This window comes from Ahaetulla prasina, chromosome 18, assembly GCF_028640845.1.
Source record: "Ahaetulla prasina isolate Xishuangbanna chromosome 18, ASM2864084v1, whole genome shotgun sequence".
Classification (NCBI taxonomy): domain Eukaryota; kingdom Metazoa; phylum Chordata; class Lepidosauria; order Squamata; family Colubridae; genus Ahaetulla; species Ahaetulla prasina.
Window position 1 is genome coordinate 7957892 of NC_080556.1, and position 25668 is coordinate 7983559.

Below are 25668 nucleotides of genomic sequence, written 5' to 3' on the forward strand. Positions count from 1 at the left end.
TCGTGTGGCTCATCTGGGCCTGGTGAGGGGGGCGGGCAGGGATTTTTGCTATCAGTTCTCCGAATCACCCGCTGCCATTGCTACCGGATCGGACGATCCGGTCCGAACCAGGAGCATTTCACCTCTGCTCTATTCCCAAAAGAGTTGGATGCAACCTTGTCATTTTCTCAGCAGTAGTTTGCATTGCTTTCCCCCGATTTCTCCCTTCAGTCCCGCAGTCTAGCCTTTGGCTCCTGAGATCCTCTCACAATCCCATCCAAATCCTAGCCAAGCCCAACCCTGCTTAGCTTGGGCACGCCAACACGGTCTGGCAGGTGCTACTTCCTGCCGAGTCCGCTATCAAACAGACTCATTATGCATTTAGCATCATCACTCCCGCCAGTTTTATATAATGCGGTTGGAACCGCTTTTCCTGGCTTGTTTCTGTGACAATCCGTTAGATTCCAACTTGGCCAGCTTTCTTCCCCAACTTTTTTCTGCCAGGTTTGTTGCTGAAAAACAGGACTCAATAAAACGAGCCTGCAAACAGGTTACATACTTGTCTTGATTTGTTGACTTGGCTCAAGCAATAGATTTGGCACACAGGCCTAAATAGTTGGGTAGCATTGAGGGCCAGCAGTAATGCCCTCATTTCTACAAGACAAGCCTCAGGTAGTCAGCTCCTAAGGCTGCATTAGTGCTCCAATCCATGCGCGCTGCCCCGATTTCCGCTCTCGCAGATGGCTCAGCTTTTCCCAATATGGGGCTTCCCGATATAACAGAGTTGGAAGGGACCTTGGAGGTCTTCTATCCAACTCCTTGGTCGAGTAGGAGACCCTAAACCATTCCAGACAAACCGTTGTTCAATCCCTTCTTAAAAATCTCCAACGATAGACCATCAGAACTTCTGGAGGCAAGAGTTCCTCTGATTAATCGTTCTCACTGTCAGGAAATTTCCCCTTATTTTCTCTCCTTAATTATTTTCAGATACAGATTAACAGAGTTGGAAGGGACCTTGTACGTCATTTAGTCCAACCTCCACCCAAGCAGGAGACCCTAAGACCGTTTCTGACAGATGGCAGTCCGGTCTCTTCTTGAAAGCTTCCAGGGATGAAGCTCCCGCAACTTCTGTTCCATGGGTTGATGGTTCTCACTGTCAGAAAATTCCTCCTTATTTCTAGGTTGAATCTCTCTTCCATCCATTATTCCTTGTCTGGCCTTCGGGTGCTTTGGAAAACAGGTTGACCCCCCACTCCTCTCTGGGGCAGCCCCTCAAATATTGGAACGCTGCCGTCATGTCTCTGGAGGCCGGAAATGGGCTGTTTGCCAACTTCTGGTCCCACCGGAAGTTGGCAAACGGGCTGTTTCCGGCCTCTGGAGGGCTTCGTGGTGGTGGGGAGGCTGTTTTCACCCTCCCCAGGCTCCTAGAAAGGCTCTGGAGGCTGAGGAAAGGGAAAAAAACTGGTCTTCCCCACCAGCCTCCAAGGCCCTCCAGAGGCAGGAAACAGCCTATTTCCCTACATCTGGTGAGCCCAGAAGGCCTGAAAATCAGCTGGCCAGTGCACACATGTGCGCCGGAGCTGAGCTCGCGTGCCCGCTGATATGGTAGGTGGCACGCGTGCCATAGGTCCCCCATCACGGGTCTTCTGCTTTAGCAAAGAGTTGGACTAGAAGACCTCCAAGGTTCCTTTCAACGCTGTTATTCTGTAGTTAGTCTAGAAAGACTTTCGGGGAAGTTCCAACACTGACGATCCATTAGCAGCCTCCGGGGGACAGGATCCATTGATGCAGAAACTTGTGACGTCTCCCAATTTCTGTCACCTCCTGTTTCTGTCACCTCTTCAGTCCTCAAAGAAAAGGCCGAGCGTGTAAAGTGACATCTGGCCTAATGCGAGTGGATGTGTTTTTTATGGAAGCACCCTAACGAAAGCCGAAAAGATTTTAAAACGTTTCCCTCCCTCCCCTCGCCTCCCAGTTTCTCTGTACCTCTAAGCTTCTTCTCCAAGTAACATTACCATTAAACCCAGGGGTGAAATCCCTTTTTTTTTTTACTACCGGTCCTGTGGGTGTGGCTTGGTGGATGTGGTGTGGCTTGGTGGGCGTGGCAGGAGAAGGATACTACAAAATCTCCATTCCCTCCCCACTCCAGGGGAAGGATACTGCAAAATTTCCATTCCCTCCCACTCCTGGGGGAAGAATATTGCAAAATCCTCATTGCCTCCCCACTCCTGGAGGAAGGATACTGCAAAATCCCCATTCCCTCCCCACTCTGGGGCCAGCCAAAGGTGGTATTTGCCAGTTCTCCAAACTACTCAAAATTTCCGCTACCGGTTCTCTAGAACCTGTCAGAACCTGCTAGATTTTACCCCTGATTAAACAGGAAAGAAGATCCGATGGTTGGGGACCAGGAGGGTGAGGTTGGGTGGGTGGAGGGTGATGGTTTTGCCAGGACTGAAAATAAAGCAATATGCCAGGAAGGTCAAGCGGGCTTGATTTTTCAGCCACAAAAGGAGGTTTTGCATCGCAAGTGGATGGTGTCTCCCATAAGAACTGACTGTTTTATTTCCATCCACAGCATGCTAGGATCCATCTGCTGGATTGCCGTTTTCGGTTAAGTCTGTGCGTGTTAGGAACTGGATGGAACAAGTAGGAGCGAACCCAGTTCCCATTTCTCAAATCTTCCAAGGCAGTTCAGAAAGCTGGCACGTATTTTCTCTGGCCCTGACTTTTGAGCACAGATAGAGAAGCCGATCATGGCATCCGGCCCTCTCAATTCCTGACAAATAGAGGGGGAAGAAATGGAAGTAGCAACAGATTTTATTTTCCAAGATCACCGCAGATGGGGACTGCGGTCAAGAAATTAGAAGACGCTTGCTCCTGGGGAGGAAAGCTATGGCAAATCTAGACAGCATACTAAAAAGCAGAGACATTACCCTGCCAACAAAAGTGCATATAGTCCAGGCGATGGTTTTCCCAGTTGCAATGGATGGCTGTGAAATTTGGACCATAAGAAAGGCTGAGCGCCAAGGAATTGAAGGTCTTTGAACTCTGGTGCTGGAGAAGACTCCTGCAAGTCCCTTGGACTGCAACCGGTCAGTCCTAGAGGAGATCATCCCTGACTGACTGCTCTGAAGAGGAAACTCAAATCCTTTGGCCACCTAATGAGAAGGAAGGGCTCCCTGGAGAAGAGCTGAATGCTGGGAATGATGGAGGGCAAGAGAAGAAGGAGGGGACGGCAGAGAACAAGGTGGCTGGATGGAGTCACTGAAGCTTCAATGGATTCCAGAGGATGGAAGAGGACAGGAAGCCATGGAGGAACGTGGTCCATGGGGCCGGGATGGGTTGAATACGACTTCGCAACTAACAACAAAGAGAAGCCGAAATGGCAAGGCAGAAGAGGAGGAGAATTGAAGTTTGTAAAAGCTGTTTTTTTTTTAAAGAAAATCTTGAAGGGATTCTCTTAGCAAGACAATAAAGACTCTCCTTTAAGACAGAAATCTTTTTTATTCACGTTCCACTTAAGCTGTGGATCCTGCTCTGATGTGGGATAGGGAGGGAGGAGAGCCGATTTACCTCAAGATGCTCCAATTTGACTCCTTTCGATCACAAGACTTTTGAGTTTTCCATGAATTCTTTTCCACCCCACATCTCCCCCCAAAAATCCCACCCACCCAGTGGTGGGATTCAGCCAGTTTGCACCACTCCAGGAGAACCGGTTGTTAACTTTCTGAACAGTTTGGCAAACTGGTTGTTGGAGGAAATCATTAGGGCAGAGAACCGGTTGTTAAATCATTTGAATCCCACCACTGCACCCCCCATTCCGACAGGTCACGTCCTTCTCAAAGGTCATTTGGAGTTTGTCATTTTTTTTTTGCAAAAAGTTTTTTATTTTTTATAAACATAATAATAATAATAATAATAAATCATTGTGAATAGGCTGTCAGTCAGGTACATCCTTAAAAGTATTTCAAATTTCATCCCCCATTGTATTCTATACAATATATTTTCTTCTCCTTCATTAAAATTAATAGTTATTCCACGTATCTAATTAAAAAATTGCATTCCATCCCGTTAAAGTTTACATGAAGTCTAGTCCCCATATTTTAATTCCCCAAAACATCATTCATAGTTCTGCTGTTAACTTCTTAAAATTCCACAAATTTAAACGTATCTGTATCTAGAAACCTTCAAATTTCTAGGTTCTATCATATCGCAAGATCTCAAATGGACAGCTAACATCAAAAACATCATTAAAAAAGGACAACAAAGAATGTTCTTTCTGCGCCAACTCAGTAAGCTCAAACTGCCCAAGGAGCTGCTGATCCAATTCTACAGAGGAATTATTGAGTCTGTCATTTGCACCTCTATAACTGTCTGGTTCGGTTCTGCAACCCAACAAGAAAAACACAGACTTCAGAGGATAATTAGAACTGCAGAAAAAATAATTGCTACCAACCTGCCTTCCATTGAGGACCTGTATACTGCACGAATCAAGAAGAGGGCCGTGAAAATATTTGCAGATCCCTCGCATCCTGGACATAAACTGTTTCAACTCCTACCCTCAAAACGACGCTATAGAGCACTGCACACCAGAACAACTAGACACAAGAACAGTTTTTTCCCGAAGGCCATCACTCTGCTAAACAAATAATTCCATCAACACTGTCAGACTATTTACTGAATCTGCACTACTATTAATCTTGTCATAGTTCCCATCACCAATCTCTTTCCACTTATGACTGTATGACTATAACTTGTTGCTGGCAATCCTTATGATTTATATTGATATATTGACCATCAATTGTGTTGTAAATGTTGTACCTTGATGAACGTATCTTTTCTTTTATGTACACTAGAGCATATGCACCAAGACAAATTCCTTGTGTGTCCAATCACACTTGGCCAATAAAAATTCTATTCTATTCTATTCTATAGCTTTTAATCAGAGGTCAGACCATCTAAAAACCCTTTTCTTAAAGCTGCCCTTCAATCACATAGACATTTCCATCTTACTTAGGAGGAGTCTGTCATTTTTGTTTTCATAAAAGATACCCTCCCCAGGACTAACGCACCTTTCAAAGCAGCCGGATCGACTGAGAAGAAAAAAAAAAAAAAGGAAAAACGGGGGTTGAACCCATCCGACTTGGAAGAGAGCAGCTCATTCATTCTGATTAGCCGGCCCTTGGAAGGTGGGCGGCAGAGGTGAAGCCGGACAGCTGCCCTGTGTGCTGTGAAGACAGCCCCATATGGAGAGTCCTAATACCTATTAAAAGACATCTGTGCGCTAAATTGAAAGAATAATGGCTCATCCCTTGGCATGGTAGCCCGGGAGGCAGACTTCAACACCAATTCATCAGAGGCAATTTCTGGTCCTTCCAAGCCCTGTTAAATTCAGCTTTAGCGGGCGGGCAGGAAATTAAGCCCCTGTCAATGGCAGGGATGAAAGAGGATAATTTTCCACTTGATTTTTTTTTTTTTTTTGGAAGCCTTATGATTCTTGATGAACGTATCTTTTCTTTTATGTACACTGAGAGCATATGCACCAAAGACAAATTCCTTGTGTGTCCAATCACACTTGGCCAATAAAAAATTCAATTCTATTCTATTCTATTCTATTCTATTCTATTCTATTCTATTCTATTCTATTCTATTCTATTCTATTCTATTCTGATTTCTTATTCTATTCTATAATTCTCTTTTCTTTTTTTCTCTTACTCTCTTCTCTTCCCTTCCCTTCTCTTCCCTTCCCTTCCCTTCCCTTCCCTTCCCTTCCCTTCCCTTCCCTTCCATTCCATTCCATTCTATTCTATTCTATTCTATTCTATTCTATTCTATTCTATTCTATGGCTATCATTAAGTGTTGTACCTTATGATTCTTATGAACTTATCTTTTCTTTTATGTACACTGAGAGGATATGCACCAAGAAAAATTCCTTGTGTGTCCAATCACACTTGGCCAATAAAAAATTCTATTCTATTCTATTCTATTCTATTCTATTCTATTCTATTCTATTCTGATTTCTTATTCTATTCTATAATTCTCTTTTCTTTTTTTCTCTTACTCTCTTCTCTTCTCTTCCCTTCCCTTCCCTTCCCTTCTATTCTATTCTATTCTATTCTATTCTATTCTATTCTATTCTATTCTATTCTATTCTATTCTATTTTATTCTATGGCTATCATTAAGTGTTGTACCTTATGATTCTTGATGAACATATCTATTCTTTTATGTACACTGAGAGCATATGCACCAAGACAAATTCTTTGTGTGTCCAATCACACTTGGCCAATAAAAAATTCTTTTCTATTTAAATCTGGCATTTAGAGGAATTGTGGCTCCCACTGTTTAGTGTCCGATCAAGTAGCCAACATGGAAGCAGGAATCTCATCTTGAGGGCTATAGCTTCAGAAATCTGGGAATGGCGGCCTCAACAATGACGCTGCGTAAGAGGAAGGGGTCTGTTGGCTTTTCAGTGTTTGTGTGCTCTTGTGTGTTTTACTTGGCTAGTTGTGCACTTTGCCCTCTTCATTCAGGACAGTAGGTACTTCCTGTTGAAACAAAGCAAAACAAAAACACCTCGAATTATTCATGTGATTTATTCCTGTTTAAATGCTGGCTGTTAGTTTTTGCTCTGCTCCATTAAGCATCTGTGATTCAGTTGAAGAAGCAAAAACGGCGTAAAAATGAAGGCTCTTCTTTGAGTTGCCCTCTTTGGTGTCATCTCCCCCCACCTCCCCCGGGTCTCCTGGGGCTGACAGCTCTTAGTCACAGCAAACTGCCCCCTATGCATGTTTTCTCATGGACGAATGCAGCTACAATGACAACCGAGGACATCCTGGGATTGCCCAAGACAAGGAAGGGACAGCTAGCCTCCCGACTGACCTTCCTCTCACTATCAATCATCATCATCTTCTTTTAATAGCCTCATAATCTTTTGTGGCGTGGAGTCTCGGTAACTGAATGGAGCTAGCAGAGAGTTTACTGCAGTGATGAAAGCCAATTTTTTTTTACTACCGGTTCTGTGGGCGTGGCTTTGTGGGCGTGGCGTGGCTTTGTGGGCGTGGCAGGGGAAGGATGCTGCAAAATCTCCATGTCCACCCCACTCTGGGGGAAGGATACTGCAAAATCCACATTCCCTTCCCACTCCTGGGGGAAGGATATTGCAAAATCTCCATTCCCTCCCCACTCTGGGGCCAGCCAGAGGTGGTATTTGCTGGTTCTCTGAACTGCTCAAAATTTCCACTACCGGTTCTCCAGAACCTGTCAGAACCTGCTGGATTTCACCCCTGATTTACTGGCCGGATGCCCTTCCTGTCGCCAATGCAGAGTTTTGAGAAACAGAGATATCAGCCCCTACCTAGGATCAAACTCGGAGCCTCCTGGTTGTGAGGCGACAGCTCCACTTCTAGGCCACCACGCTACCTTTCAATGACTACTATAATGTCCTTGAGAAGGTGCCCCCTGGAAGGGCTCGCCATGAATCTAGCAGGAAGGGTTACTGTCCCACAAGACCCTGGAGCACAGACTGCATGTTAGGGGCCTCTGGTGGCTCAACAGACTAAGCAGTCTGTTATTAACAGCAGCTGCTTGCAATTACTGCAGGTTCAAGTCCCACCAGGCCCAAGGTTGACTCAGCCTTCCATCCTTTATAAGGTAGGTAAAATGAGGACCCAGATTGTTGGGGGCAATAAAAGTTGACTTTGTATATAATATACAAATGGATGAAGACTATTACACAATGTAAGCTGCCCTGAGTCTTCGGAGAAGGGCGGGATATAAATTCAAATTAAAAAAAAAAGGGAGGGTATTGTCAAAACACAGCTTCTGTGCTTAGTTTGTACTTCGTGCAGTGGTGGATTGCTACCGGTTCATACCGGTTCGGGTGAATTGGTAGCGGCAGTGGCAGGAGGCTCTGCCCACCTGCCCGGACACTTCTGTGCACGTAGAAGGGATTTGGAACCTGCCCCTGACTCAGTGTGTGGTGCAAACCTTCCCACATTAGACCACTTGAGCAATTCACCTAATCTGAATGTTTAGCCTGGGGGATGCCCATCCTGTAAACATAATCGGTGCTCTCCGTGCAAGCACGTTCACGGCTGGCTGGTTTCCTCTCTGCCAGTTCGCCGTGGTGGTGCACCGAATTTTCTGCCGGATTCCCGATTTCATAGGTAAAGCGGTGTTTCGAATTTCACAACGTTGGCTGCTTGTTTGTAGGTTCGAGCTTGCTGTTGTGATCCGCCAGCAGCCTGCGGATCTGGCAATGGACTCAGACAGTGATGAGACTGAGGAAGAGCATGGGCCAGTCCTGGAGGCTGGGAAGGCCTGGATGAGGGCTCTGCGTCGGAGGTTGAGGTGGGGTCAGAGCCATCGGGGAGTGATGTGCGGACTCCGGAGCCTCCAGAGACTGATAGTAGTGAGGCAGAGGAACAGGAGGAGCCTGTTCCTAATGCACGCATGAGAAGAGCTGCCCGAAGGCAAGAGCAGCTCAAGCAAAGAGGACAACTCGGGAATAAGGCTAAGCGATGATTGGCCCCTCCCATAAGGCTTAAAAAGACCAGCAACGGCGTTTGGGCTTTGCCGGAAAACAACATTGATAGCTTCGTCTTGTTGCATTTATTTTTGCATCGGTGTCTCCTGAACGTTTGCCAAGAAAGACTTTTGGCAGTTTGCCTAATTGGACCAAGGTTGGTGATAGGACTGAGGAATTTGTGTTGGGAGGAATTTGCTTTAATTTAGTTGAACTACGCTGTGAACGAACTAATTCTCAGCCGTTCGAATAAAGTTTGTTTGTTTTTACACTGACTGAGTTTTGTACTACCCGCTTGGGGCCCGGGTCACAACACTTGCAACCTGCTTTTAGAAATGCAAAGGGCGAAAGCCAAATCATGCTCCCAAATGGATTCCTGAGTTTTGTTTCCTTTTTACGAAAGTTGCATCTTAACATGTTGCCGAAGGTTAAAACCAAAGGAAAAGCGGGCTGTCGCTCGTTGGAAGTAGAGAATTGGAAGTTAATGCTGTGTGGAATATTAGGCAATAGGCCGACGGCTTCTTTGTGGGTGGAATTGTCTTGCTAGCAAAGGTGTCCAAGGGAGGGGCCGGCCCCATAATTGAGGCATTGATTATAGCATTGATGCTTCCTTTTCACCCCAAACCTTGCTCCAGAAATCAATCAGATTTTGAGCAACTGCTAAGCAGGCGTGACCTCACTTGCTTTGACATTGATTGATCGTCAACCTTCCCTTATTATTCTGGCTCGGAGCTAGTACCAGCTACACGGTATCTGTACTAACTGGACAGTGCCTAGCAGTTTTATCAGCAGCTGGTTTCCCATGCAATATTTAAGATGGCTTTAAGGTGCATTAGAACAAATTGTGAGAAGCCATAATATCTCTCTGCAGCTCTAACCGTATCTGTTGCCTCAGGCATCCACTCTTCTTAGCATTTGACATTTTCCCTGAAGTTTTTTCCCCCTGTCGTCATTAAAATCAGGAGCTCCCCCCCCCCTCTAGTGTTTGAAGGAGAGAGAGAGAGTGTCAGGCCTGGAAACCATACTAGACTTTAGGGTTCCAGACGCTGCCATATTTTTCCCCTGAGGGGAGGAAGGGGGGCTGAGGGGTATGGTAACATTCTTCAAGCGGTCAAGGTCGGATGGTGTTCACATCTGCAGGAGGAGTGGCGAGAAGATATTCGAATGAACTGGGAGAACGTGGGACCATGTGACCAGCAAAGGGGTCAGGGGGGTGGGACTCTTGGGGTTTGTATAACTGGGAAAAGAATCCGGAAATTCAGTTTTGGAATTTCACTCATCGTGTGCCAGTTTCCTCATGCTAGTAAAGAACTCTGGAAAACAATGGCTTCTGAGTTTTCTTTATGCAGAAGAGGTTTTTCTGGAACCTTGACAGAGAGAGAGAGAGAGAGAGAGAAAATGAAAAAGAGAGAGAGAAAATGAGAAACAGAATGAGAAAGAAAGAATGAGTGTGTGTGTGAGAGAGAGAGAAAGAGAGAGAAAACAAAAAAGAGTGTGAGAAAGAGAGAATGAGAAAGAAGAAAATGAGAAACAGAGAGAGAATGAGAAAGAGAATGTGTGTGTTTGAGAAAGAGAGAATGAGAAAGAATGAGAGAGAATGAGAAAGAATAAAAAACAGAGAGAGAAAATGAGAAACAGAGAATGAGAAAGAAAGAAAGAAAGTGTGTGAGAGAGAAAGAGAATGAGAAACAGAAAATGAGAAACAGAGAATGAGAGAGTGAGAGAGAATGAGAGAGAGAGAGAGAATGAGAATGAGAGAATGAGAAAGAAAGAATGAGTGTGTGTGTGAGAGAGAGAAGAGAGAGACAACAAAAAGAGTGTGAGAAGAGAGAATGAGAAAGAAGAAAATGAGAAAGAGAGAATGAGAAAGAGAAAGAATGTGTGAGAGAGAGAGATAATGAGAAAGAATGAGAGAGAATGAGAAAGAATAAAAACAGAGAGAGAAATGAGAAACAGAGAGAATGAGAAAGAAAGAAAGAAAGAGTGTGTGAGAGAGATGAGAAACAGAATGAGAATGAGAAACAGAGAATGAGAAAGAATAAAAACAGAGAAAATGAAAACAGAGAATGAGAAAGAAAGAAAGAAAGTGTGTGTGTGAGAGAGAATGAGAAACAGAGAAAATGAGAAACAGAGAATGAGAGAGAGTGAGAAAGAATGAGAAAGAGAGAGAATGAGAATGAGAGAATGAGAAAGAAAGAAAGAATGAGTGTGTGTGTGAGAGAGAGAAAGAGAGAGACAACAAAAAAGAGTGTGAGAAAGAGAGAAAATGAGAAAAGAGAGAGAATGAGAAAGAGAAAGAGAAAGAATGTGTGTGTGAGAGAGATAATGAGAAAGAATGAGAAAGAATGAGAAAGAATAAAAAACAGAGAGAGAAAATGAGAAACAGAGAGAATGAGAAAGAAAGAAAGAAAGTGTGTGTGTGAGAGAGAAAGAGAATGAGAAACAGAGAAAATGAGAAACAGAGAATGAGAGTGAGAAAGAATGAGAAAGAGAGAGAATGAGAAAGAAAGAAAGAATGAGTGTGTGTGTGAGAGAGAGAAAGAGAAAGAGACAACGAAAAAGAGAGTGTGAGAAAGAGAGAGAATGAGAAAGAAGAAAATGAGAAACAGAGAGAGAATGAGAAAGAGAAAGAATGTGTGTGTGAGAGAGAGATAATGAGAAAGAATGAAAAAGAATGAAAGAGAGAGAGAAAATGAGAAACAGAGAGAATGAGAAAGAAAGAAAGAAAGTGTGTGTGTGAGAGAGAATGAGAAACAGAAAATGAGAAACAGAGAATGAGAGTGAGAAAGAATGAGAAAGAGAGAGAATGAGAAAGAAAGAAAGAATGAGTGTGTGTGAGAGAGAGAAAGAGAGAGACAACAAAAAAGAGAGTGTGAGAAAGAGAGAGAATGAGAAAGAAGAAAATGAGAAACAGAGAGAGAATGAGAAAGAGAAAGAATGTGTGTGTGAGAGAGAGATAATGAGAAAGAATGAAAAAGAATGAAAAACAGGGAGAGAAAATGAGAAACAGAGAGAATGAGAAAGAAAGAAAGAAAGTGTGTGTGTGAGAGAGAATGAGAAACAGAGAAAATGAGAAACAGAATGAGAGAGAGAGTGAGAGAGAATGAGAAACAGAGAGAATGAGAAAGAAAGAAAGAAAGAAAGAAAGAAAGAAAGAAAGAAAGTGTGTGTGTGAGAGAGAATGAGAAACAGAGAAAATGAGAAACAGAATGAGAGAGAGAGTGAGAGAGAATGAGAAACAGAGAGAATGAGAAAGAAAGAAAGAAAGAAAGAAAGTGTGTGTGTGAGAGAGAATGAGAAACAGAGAAAATGAGAAACAGAGAATGAGAGAGAGTGAGAGAGAATGAGAAAGAAAGAAAGAATGAGTGTATGTGTGAGAGAGAGAAAGAGAAAGAGACAACGAAAAAGAGAGTGTGAGAAAGAGAGAGAATGAGAAAGAAGAAAATGAGAAACAGAGAGAATGAGAAAGAGAAAGAATGTGTGTGAGAGAGAGAGATAATGAGAAAGAATGAGAAAGAATGAAAAACAGGGAGAGAAAATGAGAAACAGAGAGAATGAGAAAGAAAGAAAGAAAGTGTGTGTGTGAGAGAGAAAGAGAATGAGAAACAGAGAATGAGAAACAGAGAAAGAGAGAGAATGAGAAACAGAGAATGAGAGAATGAGAAAGAAAGAAAGTGTGTGTGTGAGAGAGAGAGAGAATGAGAGAGAAAATGAGAGAGAGAGAGAATGAGAAACAGAGAGAAAGAATGAGAATGTGTGTGTGTGTGTGAGAGAGAGAGAGAGACGGGAAAATAAACATGATTGTGCATCCCAATGTCCTCAGGCCATGCTTTATTTGTCAATTAAATCATCACAAAAAAAATCAGACTTTCTGCTTCGATGAGAGAAAGGAGAAAAGCCGAAAGAAAAGGAAGGGCAAAGCCACAGAAAGGAAGAGGCTACAGCTTAGCAAGACCAGGCAGGGATGGGAAGTGATTGGCAATCGACCGACCCAGCCTTTCGCCTTCAATCCTCCCGTCGGACTTGCAGCCTCCTTGCAAAGTGCCGTGGTGGGCTTGCTTAGGTTGCAAAATGTGATGGGAAAGCCCCTTCCCCACCTCCCACTCCCACCCACCCACCCACCCACCCCTGTCTGCAGATCGAGACTCCTCTGGATAGGCAGGAGTCACACAGGCTGCGATTTCTTTTTTTTTTTTTTTTTTACTGGCCCAACAATACAACACAGCAAGAGCAAGCTCCAGACGCTGCGGCTTTGTTAGCAGGCCGTGAAAGTTTTCCAAAAGAAGTTTTTGCACGGAGTTTTGCGGTCTCGCGGGCTGAGGTGCGGCGACTGCCCCAGCGTCAAGGGCTCGTCCTCCAGTTTGCGTCCCGGCGGATCTTCGAAATCGGCGAAGGCGTCGCGGTCTGCGTCGACGCTGTTGAGGAGCCCCGCTAGCATCTTCAGGACGAGGCTTTTCTGAGCTTTGAGTTGCTCCTGATGGTCGGGAAGGAGGCAGGAGAGAGAGGGAAAAAAAACCAGAGAAGGCGCGGTGAGATATTTTGTTCATCCTTTTAAAAGGTTAAAAAGGTAAAGGTTCCCCTCGCACGTCTGGGCTAGTCGTTCCCGACTCTAGGGGCCGGTGCTCATCTCCGTTTCAAAGCCGAAGAGCCAGCGCTGTCCGAAGACGTCTCCGTGGTCATGTGGCCGGCGTGACTGGACACCAAAAGGCCCACGGAACGCTGTTCCCTTCCCACCAAAGGTGGTCCCTAATTTTTTCCTACTTGCATTTTTTTTACCTGCTTTCGAACTGCTAGGTTGGCAGAAGCTGGGACAAGTCACAGGAGCTCATCCCCTTACACGGCAGCACTAGGGATTCGAACCGCCAAACTGCCGACCTTTCGATCGACAAGCTCAGCGTCTTAGCCACTGAGCCACCGTGCCCCCCTTTCATCCTTGTAGAAAAGGGGTTTTCTTTTAAAAGGGGGGGGGTTCCAAAAAAAAAACACCCCACGTAGAGATGATGATAATCACATCCACTGTTAGGTTTTCAAGACAGACCCCTTCCTACTTATAGAATAGAATAGAATAGAATAGAATAGAATTTTATTGGCCAAGTGTGATTGGACACACATGCAGGTAAGTCATGACCTTCCCCCTCACAGCGAATCGCTGCGGATGCTAAATTAGTAACGCGGTTGCGAAGTGAATCCGGCTCCCCAGATTCTGACTTTGCTTGTCGGAAGATCGCCAACGACGATCCCGGGACGCAGCAACGGTCATAAATGTGAGTCAAGGGTCTGAGTTTTGATCACAGGTGCTGCTGAGACCGTAACTCTGAAAAACAGACCTAAGTCACGTTTTTCAGTGCCGTCGTAACTTCGGACGGCCACTAAATGAACGGTCGTAAGTTGAGAACACAGTAGAAACGACAGGTCTATGGCATTCACAAGGGACTTCCTCCTCCTCCCAAGGGGAGCCTGACCAGGCGGCTCAGTGGCTTAAGACGCTGAGCTCGTCAATCAGAAAGGCCGGCCGTTCGGCGGTTCGAATCCCTAGTACAGGGTTGGATCAGGGAGTTGGACTAGATGACCTCCAAGGTCCCTTCCAACTCTTGTTACTGAATCCTATTCATTGTCTGAGCATAGCTTGAAAAGCTAAACGCCGCTCGATCTGGTTTGGACCCAGTTAGGTGGAAATCCAGGGAATTTCAGGGCCGTAGGCTAGCTCAGTGGGCCTGCAACCTTCAACACTCAAAAGAGCCATTTGGACCCGTTTCCCACAGAAAAGAAAACACCGGGAACCACAAAATCCCTTCCCGTGCCTGACTATTTCTTGAGCAGCCACAAAACAAGCCTATGTAGTTGAATTAAATGTTCTGTTTTCTTCTGAAACTTTCTTCTTTTCTTGGATTTACCCATGTTTGGCCTACCGGGAGTTGAAAAGCTCAATAAATCACATGCCGGCGGGTGTCGCACCTTGGCAGTTGTGACACATTTTGAGTGACAGCGAGCCATAGCAGAGGAGTGAAAGAGCCGCATGCGGCTCCAGAGCCACAGGTTGCCGACTCCTGGGCTAGCTAGAGGAAAAAAAAAAAACAGCTGGAAAACCTCCCTAAAGAAACCACCCGCATTTTCAAGCCAGCTTCCTTCTGTTTCCAACCAAAACTTTCCACCACCCAAGAAGTCGGGGCTTGATTTCACGTTTCCTGGCACAACAGGTCTATCTGAGATTTTATGCTCCTTTCCCCAGGATGGGACAACTCGCCGCAGGCAATTCGCCACGCCCAACTCGCTGCGGGGCCAATTCAAGAATTCAGTGTAATTCATTTAATTTAAAAAAAATATTTTACATTTTTTTTTGCCATTCACGCTTGATTTTGTCCCTCCTTCTGCATCCTTTCTTCAATTATTCTACTATTTCTTTGATACTAGTGTAACTCTTGCCCCGTGGCGAGTTGGCCCTCCCAAGCTTCGGAAGCCGGTGGGAATAGAAGTGAACCTCCTCCTGGGCCCCTCCTTGGATCACCTGTGCTCAAAGGACAATCGCTCCTTTCACTCGGGTTGCCCTTGTTTCAATTCTAGATCACCGGAGTGATCCCCTAAGGCAGAAGTCAGCAACCTGCGGCTCTGGAGCCACCTGAGGCTCTTTCATCGCTCTGCTGCGGCTCCCTGTCGCTCAAACTATGCGTCACAACCGGCAGTGTTTATTTTTTTGACCCGTTTTTTGGAGGGGGGGGGAGTTCAAAATGATTGTGTTGCATGCCGAAATAAAAATTAGTTTTCTGTGGAGCAGTTCGTTGATTTCGTAAATGCAACATGTTATAGTTTTTTTTTTTTAATACATAGCATAAAGGTTAAAAAAAAAAAACAACCCCGATATATGCAGCGTTTTCTTCATTTTAGATGCCCAAAGGGTTTTGTGGCTCCCGGTGTCTTCTTTTCTGTGGGGAAACGGGTCCAAATGGCTCTTTTGAGTGTTTAAGGTTGCCGACCCCTTGTCCTAGGGGCTCTCAAGATATCTTTTGAAAGGACATCCCTCCAATAGGTTTAAGAGCCATCTGCAGTGATCGCTGTGGCACTGGGCTCTCCACGGTAAGTGAGAATATTAAAAAAGCAGCTAATTCTATTTTTTTTCTTCAAACTATGCGTAACAAGTCCTTGCAGGAGGATTTCTCCCTACTTGATCCTGACCCTTCCCGCTGGAAGAGCCTGGGTTTAAATTTTCTATGAGCTGATAGCGCAGTGGTGGCAAACTTATGGGACGCCTGCCAGAGGTGACACCAAGAGCCCTTTCTATGGGCATGTGCGCCATTGCCCCAGCCCAGCTCCATCATGTTTCTCTCTCAGGGGAGAGAGGGAGGGAAAGAGAGAGAGAGAGAGAGAGGAAGGGAAAGAGAAAGAGAGAGGGGGAGAGAGAGGGAGGGAGGAAGAGAGGAAGAGAGAGGGAGGAGGAAGAGAGAGAGAGAGAGAGGGGGAAAGGGAGGCGGGAAAGAGAAAGGGGAGAGATGGAGGAGGAAGAGAGGAGGGAGGGAAGAGAGGGAAAGAAAGGGGGAGAGAGGGAGGGAGGGAGGAAAGAGAGAGGGAGGGAAAGAGAAAGGGGGAGAGAGAGGGAGGGAAGAAAGAGGGAGGGAGAGGAAGAGAAGGAGGGAGGGAAAGAGACAGGGAGAGATAGAGACAGGGAGAGAGAGGGAGGAAGGAAAGGGAGGGAGGGGAAGAGAGAAAGAGAGGGAGGAAAGAGGGAAAGAGAGAGAGGGAGAGGGAAAGAGAAAGGGGGAGAGAGAGGGAGGTAGGAAAGAGGGAGGGAGGGAGAGAGGGAGGGCGAGGAAGAGAGAGAAAGAGGGAGAGGAACAGAGGAAGAGAGGGGGAGGGAGGGAAAGAGAAAGAGAGAAAGAGTGGGGAAGAGACAGGCAGGGAAAGAGAAATGATATTGCTGCTAAACATAATAATTCAAAAGCAGGAAAAAAACACACCAAAGGGGCATAAAAGTGCATTTCTCACGTTTTTTTTTCTCTTAGAGCAATTAGCTGAACTCTGCCTTGTTTATCATGATTTTAGGTCATAAAACTTCATTATTCGGGTGAAGTTTATGGCCGTTGGCCCTTTTGCGATCAATAAGTGGGATTTTGGGTTGCAGTTTGGGCACTCGGTCTCTGGAAAGCTTCGCCACTGCTCTACCAGCGTGTAAATAAAATGTCCATTCCTAACCCAAGCCACCAGCCGCGTACGTCTCTCAAAGGGATTTAGATGATCCCGAGAGAGGTTATTTAGAAAAGAATCTGCCCCGGTTTGCATTTGTCTTGGGGGGGCAGGCTAATGAAGCCCGGGATTCTGCCATTTTCTCTCAGACGGTGTGCGTATCGTCTCTCTCCCCCCCTTTTCTCCCTTCTGTGGCGAGAGGGCCCATTGAGCTCCGGGAAACTGACTTTCGAGGGAACTCATGAAAGCTGGCATTGTTACTCTTTAAAACTCTATTACCCTTCCTCCTTTCCGCAGTTCTCAAATGAAGACGAGACTAAAAGCCTGCATCTCTACTTTCTGATCAGTTATCTCTCTCCCCCCCGGCCCCTTATATGTTTGTCTCTTCATAAAAGGTAAAGGTTTCCCCTCGCACATCTGTGCTAGTCGTTCCCGACTCTAGGAGGCGGTGCTCACTTCCGTTTCAAAGCCGAAGAGCCAGCGCTGTCCGAAGACGTCTCCGTGGTCATGTGGCCGGCTTGACTGGACACCAAAAGGCCCACGGAACGCTGTTCCCTTCCCACCAAAGGTGGTCCCTATTTTTTTCTACTTGCATTTTTTACCTGCTTTCGAACTGCTAGGTTGGCAGAAGCTGGGACAAGTCACGGGAGTTCACCCCGTTATGTGGCGCTCGGGATTCGAACCGCTGAACTGCCGACCTTTCGATCGACAAGCTCAGCGTCTTAGCCCCTGAGCCACCACGTCCCTTATGATTCCTTCATAGGGACCACCTAATGCACACAAATCTTTTTCTTTTTAAAAAAAATAATATTAAATTTCCAAAGTTAAAATACACGATACAAAACAACAACATCAACACACACAATACACAAAAACCAAAAAATATAAAACAAAAACAAACGCATCAAAATTACATTATGATGTACTCCTACTTCGGTCTCTCTTATCCTATTTAACCTCTGTATACGGATTCTACTTCTAAGTATCTCTATAAACCAACATTCTTATTTACATTATTTTAACCTCTATTCAGAATTCAGTCTCATGACAAAAATCTCCCTTAAGTTTTATGCTTGCTCTCCAGCCAGGAATATCATCTATTCCATATTCAAGAGAACTCAGTATCTTGCCTCTCCTTCTTTTCCATCCATAAATCTCTCCGTTTCTGCGCATTCATATATTATTTTTAATTATAATTTGATCCGGTGAGATATCTGAATGTTTCCAATTCTGTGCTATCCGAATTCTACATGCCGTCAATATGTGTCATACGATATATTATATATTTTTTTTCTATTTTCCCTTCCAGAATGCCCAATAGGAATAGTTCTGGGTTTGTTTTTTCCCCCTCTTCTATTTTCTGCCCAGTTATTTCATCCAGCCAGTTTTTTTATATCTTCCCCCCAAAATTTCACCAAAAAAGATTCGCCACACAAATCTTTTTCATGCCCTGATGTCCCTCCAGCCAGAACCGTGGATTATTCCATTATTCTTTCGAAAGCCCGCTTTCCTTAAAAGCCTCCTCTTCTTCAAATATTGAAGAAGGAATGTCGTTTCTCTCTCCCTCTCCCACCCACTCACCCAACTCACCCTGCTGGTCTGTGCAGAAAAGTTATCTTCTCCCGGCGGAGCAGCCGCGCACATAGCCCAGGTTAGCAGAAGCACCGCAACACACCTGCCCACCGTCGGCATGATGGATAAATTTCGGGGAGCTTTTGCGAGAGAGAAGCTGCGAGGCAGAGACCAGCTTCAGTATACTCTGCCCGGTTGCTGCATCGCCTTTTATAAAGCCCTCCCTGAGCTGTGCCAGGTGACAAGAGCTGGGGAAAGCTTTCTTCCAAGCCAATGAGATTTGAGACAGCATCAGCTGTTTTGAGGAATGAGAACCCAGAAGTAGGAACAAACCCCAGGGGATACTTGTGAGATGACAGCAGAAACCGGAGGGGATCAGATAATTCCACTGGATGATGATGGTGATGATGATTGAAATTAGACAGATTTTCCCCCTCCCCTCCCTATATTCTTACCTCTGGAAACTGAGAAAAAATTCCAGAGCTGGATACAGAAACATTAGAGTCTCCTTCCATGCTTCTATTCATTCCATTCTTATCCTGGACATAAACTGTTTCAACGCCTACCCTCAAAACGATGCTACACCAGAACAACTAGACACAAGAACAGTTTTTTCCCGAACGCCCTCACTCTGCTAAACAAATAATTCCCTTAACACTGTCAAACTATTTACTAAATCTGCACTACTATTAATCTTCTCATCGTTCCCACTACCATCTCCTTCTACTTACGACTATAACTTTGTTGCTTGTGTCCTAACGATTTATATTGATATTGATTGTTTCCTGATTGCTTATTTGTACCCTATGACTATCATTAAGTGTTGTAAATGTTGTACCTTGATGAACGTATCTTTTCTTTTATGTACACTGAGAGCGTATGCCCCAAAGACAAATTCCTTGTGCGTCCAATCACACGGCCAATAAAAAATTCTATTCTATTCTATTCTGTTCTGTTCTGTTCTATTCTGATATATGATATGATTCGATTGCTAATTTGTTCCCTATGACTATCACTAAGTATGGTACCTTATGATTCTTGATGAACGTATCTTTTCTTTTATGTACATTGAGAGCCTATGCACCAAGACAAATTCCTTGTGTATCCAATCACACTTGGCCCATAAAGAATTCTCTTCTCTTCTATTTTTATTTTATTATTTTTTAATTTATTTTTATTTTCTTTATTTAGTTTGTCAGACATGTATGGGACAACAGGTATAAGTATAAACACGGACATGAACATAGAAAATGAGTACGAATAAATGAGGAGAGTAGGACAGGGATAGTAGAATAGAATAGAATAGAATAGAATGGAATGGAATGGAACGGAATGGAACAGAACAGAACAGAATAGAATAGAATAGAATATAAACTTAATTATGGTCATCAACCAGTAATAGACATACAATAAATTAAAAATAATACTGAATAATAATAATTTCTTTCTTTCTCTTTCTTTCTTTCTTTCTTTCTTTCTTTCTTTCTTTCTTTCTTTCTTTCTTTCTTTTTCTTTCTTTCTTTCTCTCTCTCTCTTTCTTTCTCTCCCTCTCTCTCTCTCTCTCTCTGTCTCTCTCTCTCTCTCTCTCTCTCAAATGAACCACCCACCTCCCCATTTTTTGCTTACACCCCTCATTTTTTGCCTAGCCGGCTTCAGCTTTTTTACCTTTTAAAAAATGCTTTTAAAAGTAAAAAAAAAAAAAAAGAGCCTCTGATGATCTTGTGGCTCAGCTGGGCATGGGGGTGGGGTGGGGTGAGGAATTTTTGCTACCGGTTCTCCAAACCACCCACTGCCATTACTACCAGATCAGCTGATCCGGTCCAAACCGGGAGCATTTCACCCTTGGTCAGAACACTAGTTTTATCAAAGAATGAAGAATGGCTGGTGGGGATATTTTATCATTCTGATCAGAATGATGAAATATGAAACATCACCCTGGCTTTCAAAACAGCATCCATTTAGCATCCATTCTCCTTTTCTTCTCTTCTTCATTTACCTCCCCCCGATAAATATGCTAAAGTTTTTAGTTGATTAATCTACTGCTGCCATTTGTCATCTTTATACATCTGCCTTGTTTGGTGAACAAACCTGCTATCGTGGTTTCCTGCTGGACTTCTCTTTGGGCTGGAAAGATTTTTAGGACGATGTCTTTGCCTATAAAAACTCCCTTGTTAGTTACCCTTGTTCAGAATACAACATACGTTGCAATGCTAAGCCCAGGGCTGTAATGTTCCTTGAAAGAACATATCCATGAAAATTGAATAGATCCATAAATGGCAGTTTTAAAGAACCCTATTCTTCTGAATTGCAGGATAAAAATTTGAAATAGCGAAGAATGGATATTGAAAGTTGCCAATTTGGCTGAGATGGCGAAGATATCAGCCTTTTTGAAAGACAATACGCAAGAAAGATACTTAAAGGAATGGAAAAAATGGATTGACTATATTCAACGTAGATATCAGACTAAGAGTTATCAGACTGTTTTTGAATGATTATGATGTATTATTTTTGATTGCTTTTGGGGAAGTTAGGAATTGATGATTGTAGTACAATTAAGTTGGGATGAAAAATTTTAGCATATGTTTGTTTTATTTTTAACTATACCTTGTGCTCGTTCCGGGAAGTCGGGGAGAGGTTGTGAAGGGAAGGAAAAGGGAAAAAAATTTTTGTAAAACTTTTTGAATAAAAAAAAAAAATTTGAAATAGCCAATAACCGAAAGCCCAGGAGGGCAAATTATGTAAGATACCTCCGTAGAAGGTAGAAGTGAAAAGCACACGCATACACCCACCCTGATATGTTGCTAGAGATATTGCAGGTAGTTCTCAGCTAACGAACTCAATTGAGCCCAAAATACCTAATGCGAACTGAGAACTTTGTCCAGTGAATTTTTGCCCCGTTTTATAAGATCTTTCTTACCGCCGTTGTTAAGTAAATCACTGCAGTTGTTAAGTTGGAACACAGAATATAGAATAACAGAGCTGGAAGGGACCTTAGAGGCCTTCTAGTCCAACCTTCTGCGCAGGCAGGAAACCCGATAGCTTTTCAGACAAATGGCTGTCCAATCTCTTCTTAAAAACCTCCATTGTTGGAGCATTCACAACTTCTGGAGATAAATCGTTCCACAGATTAATTGTGGAACTCTCAGGAAATTTCTCCTTAGTTCTAAAGTTGCTTCTCTCCTTGATTAGTTTCCACCCATTGCTTCTTGTCCTGCCTTCAGGTGCTTTGGAGAATAGCTTGACTCCCTCTTCTTTGTGGCAGCCCGTGAGATATTGGAACACTGCTATCATGTCTCCCCTAGTCCTTCTTTTCATTAAACGAGACATACCAAGTTCCTGCAACCGTTCTCTATATATTTTACCCTCCAGTCCCCTGATCATCTTCGTTGCTCTTCTCTGCACTCTTTCTAGAGTCTCACCTCTGTTAATCCCATGTTGTTAACTCAACTCTTGTTAGTAACAAGTTGTTAAGTGAATCTGGCTTCGCCATGGACCAGGGGTCTCCAACCTGGGCTACTTTAAGACTTGTGGACTTCAACTCCCAGAATACCTCAGCCAGCAAAGCAACACGCACACACACACATACCCTCGTGAGATAATGTTACAACATTAGAGCACAATTAGGGTCCAATCACACAATAACAATTGTGCAGTTAATTGGGGGGATGGATTGTGAAAGCTGCACGGTGCTCTTCAAAATTGTGGAAGGTGAACGTCTTTCAGCACCTTGGACAGAGGCGGATTTCTCCTCCAAGAAGGGATAAGGAACCTGGCTGAACCTGGCCAGGTTTTCATGCAACCATAGAGTCATGGGGCTGGAAGGGACCTCGGAGGTCCTCTACTCCACGGGTCTCCAACCTTGGCAACTTTAAACCTGGAGGACTTCAACTGCCAGAATTCCAAAGCAAAGCAGAGCAGAGCAGAGCAAAGCAAAGCTAAGCTAAACTAAGCTAAACTAAGCTAAGCTGGCTGGGGAATTCTGGGAGTTGAAGTCTGCCAGGCTTAAAGTTGCCAAGGTTGGAGACCCCTGCTCTACTGCAACTCCCCACCCATAACAGGAGTCCTGGTACTATTCTGGAGAAATGATTGTCCAGTTTTTGTTTTTTTCTTGAACACCTTCAACGATGCAGCACCCACAGCTCCCAACAGGCAAGCTATTCCCTTGATTAATCCTACGTACTTACTGTCAGGAAATTCCTCCATTGCTTCTTGTCCTGCCCTCTGCCAAGGAGCTGCTGATCCAATTCTACAGCGGAATTATTGAGTCTGTCATTTGCACCTCTATAACTGTCTGGTTCGGTTCTGCAACCCAGCAAGAAAGACACAGACTTCAGAGGATAATTAGAACTGCAGAAAAAATAATTACTACCAACCTGCCTTCCATTGAGGACCTGTATACTGCACGAATCAAGAAGGGGGCCGTGAAAATATTTACAGATCCCTCGCATCCTGGACATAAACTGTTTCAACTACTACCCTCAAAAGGACGCTATAGAGCACTGCACACCAGAACAACTAGACACAAGAACAGTTTTTCCCCGAAGGCCATCACTCTGCTAAACAAATAATTCCCTCAACACTGTCAGACTATTTACTGAATCTGCACTACTATTAATCGTTTCATAGTTCCCATCACCAATCTCTTTCCACTTATGACTGTATGACTATAACTTATTGCTGGCAATCCTTATGATTTATATTGATATATTGACCATCAATTGTGTTGTAAATGTTGTACCTTGATGAACGTATCTTTTCTTTTATGTACACTGAGAGCATATGCACCAAGACAAATTCCTTGTGTGTCCAATCACACTTGGCCAATAAAATTCTATTCTATTTTATTCTATTCTATTCTATTCTATTCTATTCTATTCTATTCTATTCTATTCTATTCTATTCTATTCTATTCTATTCTGTTCTGTTCCCAATGGCCAAATCCAGGAAAAAAATCCACCCACAGACTCAATGGGTATATGCTGCTGGCAAGGGAGGCTTACCTGAACATATCCTTCCTGCCTTCCTTACAGGATTAGACCTGTTAAGTGGAAAAAAAAACAAAAGGAGATTTCTTCCAGTTCTCCAAACTGCTTAGAAAGTTAGCAACCAGCTCTCCCAAATCGCTGTGAACCGGCTGAAACTCACCACTGCTTATACTCCGAAAAATATGGGGTATGTTGAATATGGGGAGGTCATTTTTGATATGTTCAACTGTCCCCGTGGTACTCTTTTGTACTTACTCTTTGTTTACCATCTGTTTGACCAGTAGGTACTTCCTATTGAAAGAAAGAAAGAAAAAATAATAATAATTACCACGCTTTTTAGTCAGGATTGTGTTTCCAGATGACTTCTTCCTCTTTAAATACGGGCTGTTAATTCTCGCTCTGCTCCATTAAGCATCTGTGATACAGTTGAAGAAGCGACGACGGCGTAAAAACGAAGGTTCTTCTTTGAGTTGCCCTCTTTGGTGTCATCTCTCTCCCCCCCACCCCCCCAGGTCTCCTGACAGCTCTTAGACACAGCAAGCTGCGCCACCCCCTTGTGCATGCTTTCTCATGGAAAAGAGCAGTCCAGGTTAGGAGGCTCCAGGAAGGATCGGGCTGTTAAGAGAGAAAGGTTCTGCCTGGTTTTTTTTCATAGCCATTGCATCCCAAGTTGACCAAGACCAGAAGTCCTGAGCAACCAAGCCAAGTTCTTGCACGAGGCAAGGTAATGGCCCAAGACAAGGAATGGACACCAATTGACTTTCCTATCCTTGACTCTTGAGTCCTTAACATTCTCGAGAAGGTGCTCCATGAAAGGGACCACCATGAAATCTAGCAGCTTGTTCCTTGATCAATGAAGAACGGATGATAAGATCAAGTGGGTTACTCTTGGTTTGGACTGGTTCGCAAGAACCGGTAGTAACTGTTTCAACTCGTACCCTCAAAATGACGCTATAGAGCACTGCACACCAGAACAACTAGACACAAGGACAGTTTTTTCCCGAAGGCCATCACTCTGCTAAACAAATAATTCCCTCAACACTGTCAGACTATTTACTGAATCTGCACTACTATTAATCGTTTCATAGTTCCCATCACCAATCTCTTTCCACTTATGACTGTATGACTATAACTTATTGCTGGCAATCCTTATGATTTATATTGATATATTGACCATCAATTGTGTTGTAAATGTTGTACCTTGATGAACGTATCTTTTCTTTTATGTACACTGAGAGCATATGCACCAAGACAAATTCCTTGTGTGTCCAATCACACTTGGCCAATAAAATTCTATTCTATTTTATTCTATTCTATTCTATTCTATTCTATTCTATTCTATTCTATTCTATTCTATTCTATTCTATTCTATTCTATTCTATTCTATTCTATTCTGTTCCCAATGGCCAAATCCAGGAAAAAAATCCACCCACAGACTCAATGGGTATATGCTGCTGGCAAGGGAGGCTTACCTGAACATATCCTTCCTGCCTTCCTTACAGGATTAGACCTGTTAAGTGGAAAAAAAAACAAAAGGAGATTTCTTCCAGTTCTCCAAACTGCTTAGAAAGTTAGCAACCAGCTCTCCCGAATCGCTGTGAACCGGCTGAAACTCACCACTGCTTATACTCCGAAAAATATGGGGTATGTTGAATATGGGGAGGTCATTTTTGATATGTTCAACTGTCCCCGTGGTACTCTTTTGTACTTACTCTTTGTTTACCATCTGTTTGACCAGTAGGTACTTCCTATTGAAAGAAAGAAAGAAATAATAATAATAATTACCACGCTTTTTAGTCAGGATTGTGTTTCCAGATGACTTCTTCCTCTTTAAATACGGGCTGTTAATTCTCGCTCTGCTCCATTAAGCATCTGTGATACAGTTGAAGAAGCGACGACGGCGTAAAAACGAAGGTTCTTCTTTGAGTTGCCCTCTTTGGTGTCATCTCTCTCCCCCCCACCCCCCCAGGTCTCCTGACAGCTCTTAGACACAGCAAGCTGCGCCACCCCCTTGTGCATGTTTTCTCATGGAAAAGAGCAGTCCAGGTTAGGAGGCTCCAGGAAGGATCGGGCTGTTAAGAGAGAAAGGTTCTGCCTGGTTTTTTTTCATAGCCATTGCATCCCAAGTTGACCAAGACCAGAAGTCCTGAGCAACCAAGCCAAGTTCTTGCACGAGGCAAGGTAATGGCCCAAGACAAGGAATGGACACCAATTGACTTTCCTATCCTTGACTCTTGAGTCCTTAACATTCTCGAGAAGGTGCTCCATGAAAGGGACCACCATGAAATCTAGCAGCTTGTTCCTTGATCAATGAAGAACGGATGATAAGATCAAGTGGGTTACTCCTGGTTTGGACTGGTTCGCAAGAACCGGTAGTAACTGTTTCAACTCGTACCCTCAAAACGACGCTATAGAGCACTGCACACCAGAA

General features: G+C 43.9%; 2 protein-coding genes across 7 annotated transcripts in view; one reads left to right on the top strand and one right to left on the bottom strand.

Annotated features, from left to right (window-relative positions):
• Positions 1–12789, top strand: part of TARDBP (TAR DNA binding protein) — a 50104-nt gene extending 37315 nt beyond the window's left edge. For 2 of the 3 annotated variants that reach the window (XM_058160985.1, XM_058160983.1), the window contains exon 7: positions 2555–2577. In XM_058160985.1, the coding sequence (XP_058016968.1) occupies positions 2555–2562 (8 nt within the window). In that variant the 3' untranslated portion in view covers positions 2563–2577. Of the gene's footprint in view, positions 1–2554; positions 2578–12730 lie in introns of those variants that run through there. The other variant, XM_058160980.1, reaches the window with a different exon arrangement.
• Positions 12761–23707, bottom strand: LOC131186966 (somatostatin-2-like). 4 transcript variants are annotated; one of them, XM_058160987.1, is made up of 5 exons: positions 23398–23707; positions 23253–23290; positions 22433–22554; positions 18271–18409; positions 12761–12979 (listed from the first exon to the last, which is right to left on the bottom strand). In XM_058160987.1, exons 3-5 carry the CDS (start codon positions 22453–22455, stop codon positions 12761–12763), a joined length of 381 nt encoding a protein of 126 aa, XP_058016970.1. In that variant the 5' UTR covers positions 22456–22554; positions 23253–23290; positions 23398–23707. The 4 variants fall into 4 exon arrangements, with proteins under 4 accessions (XP_058016970.1, XP_058016974.1, XP_058016973.1 ...); XM_058160991.1 differs by lacking the exon at positions 18271–18409 and having other exon boundaries at positions 22437–22554; positions 23566–23707; XM_058160990.1 differs by lacking the exon at positions 18271–18409 and having other exon boundaries at positions 22437–22554; positions 23493–23707.
• Between the last annotated feature and the right edge of the window lie 1961 nt (positions 23708–25668).